Below are 6,545 nucleotides of genomic sequence, written 5' to 3' on the forward strand. Positions count from 1 at the left end.
TTGTGACAAATTAATAACTGATGGATGCCAAAATACCCACAAGTGATGTAGGATAAGTGGAAAAGACCACAAATGAACAATATGAAAAGAATCAACTCTATGAAATTTCTAAGCAAAATATATATGCTCCTGCACAATTTGTCCATATTTCTATGGCAAGGAAGTCTGATGATATTTACATATTGTTGGAATGCGAAAAAGGAATTAATTAGAAATTAAAATTTTCTTTAATTCAATAAACAAATTCGTCTAGATGTTCACGTGTACGTTATAACAAAATTAAAGGATTCAAATATTTCACCTAAGTTCAATGATCAACCTTGAATTGACTCTGATCCGCAAACTTCCTCTCGTTTAATTGCAAGAATCTTGGTGCTTCAAACTTTCAAGCCTTTTATGGTATTCTCCAACGAAAATGCTACACCGGCATGTGGGCACCTTTTTTTAATTAATTTAGAAACTAATTCTTGAATTTTGGACGACAAGAAAATAATATATTTTCTCCCTCTTTATCTCTCTACAAATTTGAATCTTATGGAATTATGAATGTTATAGTACTTTTCTATCTATCCAATCTCTATTTATAGAGAAAAAGATGATAGAATTCTAGTAAAATTATAATTCCACATTCAAACAAGAGTTTTAATTAAAACTCAAGTAGGAGTTCTATTTTAAGTACAATTCTAATTAGTTTACATATAATTGCATGTGTAGTCCTAGAACTTTAATTACAATTACAATTAAGTTTATAACTTTCATAGTAATTACAACCAAGTACAAAACTTTATTATAATTACAATTAAGCCCAAAACTATTATAATTACCGTAATTAAGTTCTAATACTTTATTGAGCTACCACAGGGACCTGATCAGACATATATTTTTCAAGCTCCAATAATTAGATCATGTCTAGTTGACCCTAGACCACTCAATCTAATTATTAGTCTTTGTTTTTTTCACTAAAGGTAAAAGATTGAACCCTTAGAATATATAAGATCACAGAAGTCAATAAATCTGTAATACTTTCTTCTGACCTGCCGTATATGTATTTTATCCTCGTTCTAGATCCGATAATTAGGTACGAGTATAAATGACCGTTTTTCTCATCTAATTATTCTCACTAACTTAAATTTCATTTTTTCAACGGTCCTGTGAGCAAATCACAGATGTCAAAGTTTAGCCGTCGCTAAACACTGAGCTCAGATTTTAACCTCTCAACAAAAGATACTTAAATAGTCACTCTGCCCATTTTTCAGGGTAACGATTTCTGACACGAATTCATGTTCTCTGCTCGGCTCATTCTCAAGTTCCCAACTCATCGAAATATTTGACCAATCACATTGATTACACCCATAAATGAATCAAAGAACTATTAAAATCACAAAAAGATATACATAATCCTGTCAAGGGATTCAGATGAAATACACAACGGTCAAGTGGAATTTAATTCTCCGCATGGTCATGTTATAGAATTAAATTCGACACGTGATCCATTCAATACACTTCAAGTATACTAGTGTCATCTTTAACTATTTTTGTGATAAGGACAAATCACAACCTTGAATGGTGAATTGGTGAACATTACAATCTTCCAATATAAGGTGACAACTCTTATACATTAGTTGTGAACAAATTATTTATGATCAAAATATAAGTTGTATCACACTGTACTTTTCAATGCAAGTACCCAACTCATATTATCACAAGTGATCACAGACATTTTAATTTCGAATGGTCAATAATAAATAAATGCAATAAATAAAGTAAACATAATTTTATTCAATATAAAAAATTATTATTGTTACTTTTGCATCAGCAAAATTATACTATATGGGCACACAATCCAACAAATCTCCCACTTGCTCTAGAGTATATGTGTCATGTCATGTTACCCGATGCCTTACACACGTCCATTAAAAACCTTAGCCAATAGGCCCTTAGTAAATGGATCCGTAAGGTTATCCCCAGTAGTAATTTTACTCACAATCACATCTTCTCTATTAACTATCTCTCTCAAGAGATGATATTTGCGTTCAATATGTTTACCCCTTTGATGACTCCTTGGTTCTTTAGCATTTGCCACTGCCCCACTGTTATCACAGTACAGTTTTAGGGGTTGTGCAGATGCAAGTACCACCTCGATATCCGTTAGGAATTTTTTAAGTCACACCGCTTCCTTAGCGGCTTTACAAGCTACCACATACTCAGCCTCCATGGTGAAATCAGTAATACATGATTGTTTGATACTGAACCAAATAATGGCCCCACCACCAAATGTAAACAGTGATCCTGATGTAGTTTTGCGAGAGTCCTTATCAGCCTGGAAGTCTGAATCTGTATAACTCACCAGAACAAGATTTGGTGATGGGTAAACTAGCATGTAATTTCTTGTCCTTCGAAGGTACTTCAGGATATGCTTTACAACCACCCAGTGTTCCGGTCCAGGGTTAGATTGATATCGACTCACCATACCAACAGTCTAACAAATTCAAGTCTAGTGCACAACATAGCATACATGAGACTACCAACTATAGATGCATAAGGTATCCTGCTCATGTGTTCTACCCCTTTAGGAGTCTTTATGGGGACTAATCCTTAGAGAGTTGGATTCCATGCCTAAAAGGTAAATTACCTTTTTTGGAATCTTCCATGGCAAATCTGACAAGTATCGTATCAATTTATGAAGCTTGGGATAGAGCTATCTGCTTGTTCTTTCGATCTCTTATGATCTAAATACCTAGAACATAGCTAGCTTCTCCTAAGTCCTTCATATAAAACTATTGGACCAACCACACTTTCGTAGACGATAATGCTCCAACATCATTTCCAATGAGTAGAATATCATCCACATATAGCACAAGGAAAATTACAATTTTCTCCAGTATCTTCTTATAGACACAGGGTTTCTCAAAGTTCTGATCAAAACCATATGTCTTAATCACTTCATCGAATCTATTGTTCCAAGATCTTGATGCTTGTTTCAACCCATAAATGGACCGCTGAAGCTTGCAGACTTTGTCTTCATGACCAAGTTCTATGAATCTGTCTGGTTGCACCATATAGATACATTCTTCAAGATGGCCATTTAAAAAGGTTGTCTTGACATCCATTTGCCACACCTCATAATCAAAATAAGATGCAATGGATAAAAGAATTTGGATAGACTTAGGAATAGCCACAGGCGAAAAGGTCTCCTCGTAATTGATGCCTTCTCGTTGGGTAAAACCCTTAGCCACTAGCCTTGCTTTAAAAGTTTCCACTTTCCCATCTGCTGCTCTCTTTTTCTTATAGACCCACTTGCACCCGATGAATTTTATCCCTTCTGGTGCATCTACAAGTTCCCAGACCTGATTGGAATGCATAGATTCCATTTCAGCATTCATAGTTTGTTGCCATAAATCTGCATCCATATCATTCATGGCCTCCTTATATGAAGTCGGGTCATTAGCTTGTGTTGTGGAGATCGCGTGATTGGACTCTCCAACTAACAAGTACCTAAAAGGTGGTCTGATAACCCTCTGACTTTATCTAAGGGATGGTGGAACCTGGACTGTGGCATCGTTTGGAATTGTAACGTTTGTATCAATGTTGGCATCACCATTAGGTGGTTCCATTACCTTCTCAATATCTTCAATGTTTACTTGATCCATGGGATTGGATGACTCATTTCTCCCACTCAAAACACATTGTTTAGGTATATCTGGCACCAATGGTTGTCTGTCATGAGATTGTGTTTCAGAAATCGGTGTGGTGGAGTTGCTCCCACTCATTTCTTCCTACACGACCTTGCTTTTGGACTGAGGTTCATTAATAAATTTATCCTCTAGGATAGTGGCATTTGTGCTAACAAAGACTTTCCTATTTAGAGGACTATAAAAATAATATCCCCTGGTACCTTTATGGTATCCCACAAACAGGCATATGTCTGATCTAGACTCTAACTTCTCTGCCTTCCCTTTCAGCACATGAGCCAGACATTCCCAAATTTGAATATGAAATAAGCTAGGCTTGCGCCCATTCCATAATTCTAGGGGAGTCTCAGGAACTGATTTAGAATGAATTAAGTTAAGAACATATGTTGTTGTTTCCAGTGCAAATCCCCAAAATGAGATAGGTAGAGTTGCAAAGCTCATTATTGACCTAACCATGTCTAACAATGTCCTATTTCTTCTTTCTGAAATGTCATTCTGCTAGGATGTATCTGGCGCACTTAGTTGAGAAACAATACCATTTTCTGTCAACTAGTCCCTGAATTCTCCCGAGAGATATTCGCCACCTTGATCTGATAGAAATGTCTTAATATTCTTCCCCAAATGTTTCTCGACCTCAACTCGATACTCTTTGAATTTTTCAAAAATATCTGACTTTCGAGTCATTAGGCAGATGTATCTGAATCTAGAGTAATCATTGATAAAAGTGATAAAATACTCATAATCCCCCCTCGCAGGTGTATTTATGGATTCACATACATCAGAATGAATTAGTTCTAATACTTCTTTGACTCTATGTCCTTTTGCTAGAAAGGATCTCTTGGTCATTTTACCCTTCAAATAAAAATCACAAACTGGGAATAGTTCGACCTTAAGTGTGTTAAGTGGACCATCTCTAGCAAATCTTTGTATCCTGTTAAGGTTAATATGTCCAAATCTAAGATGTCATAAATAAGTATCACTAGTATGGTTAGACATTCATTCATGGTTTGCAGAAGTAACATTTATTTCATTTGTGGCACGATTTAAAATATAAAGACCATTCACCAAAAATCCAACACAATAGGAGCTTTATTCTTTAGAATATAAAGCGCATCATGCGCAAAGTTTATAGAATAACCTTGTCCTATTAAACAAAAAACAGAAATTAAATTTCGCTTAATCCGCGAGACATAGTAACAGTCCTTAAGAATTAAATGCCTACCACTATTGAAATAAAAATAAACTACTCCTACTACTCTTGCTGAAACTATAGCTCTTGTGCCGATAGTAATTTTAAACTGGCCCTCATCGAGTCTTCTACTCTCCCGAAGTAGCATGCATAGATGATTAGTGGCTCCAGAGTCTACAACCCAAGAATTTGTAGAATCAACCACCAAACATGACTCAGCAATAAAAAACTCACCAACACCCAGCTTTTTAGCTAGTGCATCAGGGCAGTCTTTCTTTCAATGTCCTTTGCGACTACAGTGGAAACACTTGCCTTTCGACGTTCCATCTGATTTGGGCTTTTTGTTGCTTCATGGCTTCTTGTTAGATCTCTTCCTCTTCTTTTCAATTTCACCTTTTGGCTTGCAGCTAGAGGAGCTAGCAATTGCCGCATGAGCATGGCCACCCTTACCCTTGAGACCACTTTCCACATTTTGCAACTCATTCATCAACTTAGTTAATGGCGTATTCATCTTGTGCAAGTGATAGTCCACAGTAAATTGTGAAAACATATCAGATAAAGAATTCAATACCATATCAACTTGAGTTTCCTGATCAATAGTTGCACCCAGATTCTCCGCCACATTAAAGTGTGCAATCATAGTCAACGATCCTTCACAGGCGTTCCAGGTTTCATGCGAATGTTCTAGTAAGGTACGAATGGCCTCAAAGCGAGCCCTCCTACTTTGATGTCCAAACATGCCCTTCGAGCTTTCTAGTATATCATAAGAGGTCTCCTGACTTTCAAGCTTTTGCTATAACATGTTTAACATGGATATCAAAATGTAACAGTGAGCCATATTGTCAGCGGCGATCCACTTATCATACGCAGCTCTCTTGGACTTTCCTGTAGTATCAATAGGTTCCTTGGGACATTCTTCTTCAAGCACAAAATCAAATTTTTCAACAACAATCACAAACATCAAATTACATTTCCAATCCACATAATTATCCCCGACAAGTTGGTTTTGTTTTAGAATAATGGAAAAAGTGCTGAGAGACATTTTGCTGAAAAATAACAATTTATTGCATATTAAAATTGAACAGCCAATGATAATTTAGCATATGATGCATGTGTAGATCAATCTAACTACAATAATGCAACGATGACTTGATCTCTTTGATCCAACATGCCTCTCTATAGGAACGGTCAATGTGTCCACTAATCAAACTGAGACCCTCCCACTTGAACAAAATATAACTGAAAACAAATGTCTATATTAAGTCTAACATCGTTTTAGTTGGTCACCAAAATTATAGAAGAGAGCCTCTATAGGAGGTTCATAGATAATTTTGATTTGAATATACAACCTTTGTCTCAATCTCTAAACGCTTGAAAATAATTTCTCATAAATAGGATGATCACAAATTATATTCTATTTAGACGATTTTATCATAAAGAAATCCAATAAAAGCAACTTGAACCACGCGACCCTCCTATAGGGAGTCCGTTGCATTACCGAAACGAGGCAAGCACATTACTTGGCTTATAGATTGACCAAAGGAGACCGTGAATTTTTATTTAAATAAACATCCTCTCCCATTCAATCTTTTAGAATAATGGATTTTAATTGAAACAATTATCAACTGTTCATATTAATTAAATTAATATAAAATTTAATTATT

At 35.7% G+C, this 6,545-nt stretch overlaps 1 protein-coding gene across 1 annotated transcript; it reads right to left on the minus strand.

Moving 5' to 3' along the window:
- Positions 1 to 4,241: 4,241 nt before the first annotated feature.
- Positions 4,242 to 5,923, minus strand: LOC111380469. Its single transcript, XM_023004051.1, has 5 exons — positions 5,717 to 5,923; positions 5,275 to 5,674; positions 4,915 to 5,133; positions 4,758 to 4,836; positions 4,242 to 4,623 (listed from the first exon to the last, which is right to left on the minus strand). The coding sequence occupies exons 1-5, from the start codon at positions 5,921 to 5,923 to the stop codon at positions 4,242 to 4,244; spliced, it is 1,287 nt and encodes a 428-aa protein (XP_022859819.1).
- Positions 5,924 to 6,545: the final 622 nt, after the last annotated feature.

This window comes from Olea europaea, unplaced genomic scaffold (genome assembly GCF_002742605.1).
Source record: "Olea europaea var. sylvestris unplaced genomic scaffold, O_europaea_v1 scaffold2149, whole genome shotgun sequence".
In the NCBI taxonomy this organism is placed as follows: Eukaryota; Viridiplantae; Streptophyta; class Magnoliopsida; order Lamiales; family Oleaceae; genus Olea; species Olea europaea.

Excerpts from the sequence above, each read along its gene's own strand:
- LOC111380469 (XM_023004051.1), bottom strand. The coding sequence starts at position 5,923 with ATGTCTCTCAGCACTTTTTCCATTATTCTAAAACAAAACCAACTTGTC. Across the intron at positions 5,134-5,274 it reads CTCTAGCTGCAAGCCAAAAG|CTAAAAAGCTGGGTGTTGGT; the intron begins GTGAAATTGAAA and ends CTGATGCACTAG. Across the intron at positions 4,624-4,757 it reads CCTATTGTGTTGGATTTTTG|GATACAAAGATTTGCTAGAG; the intron begins GTGAATGGTCTT and ends TAACCTTAACAG.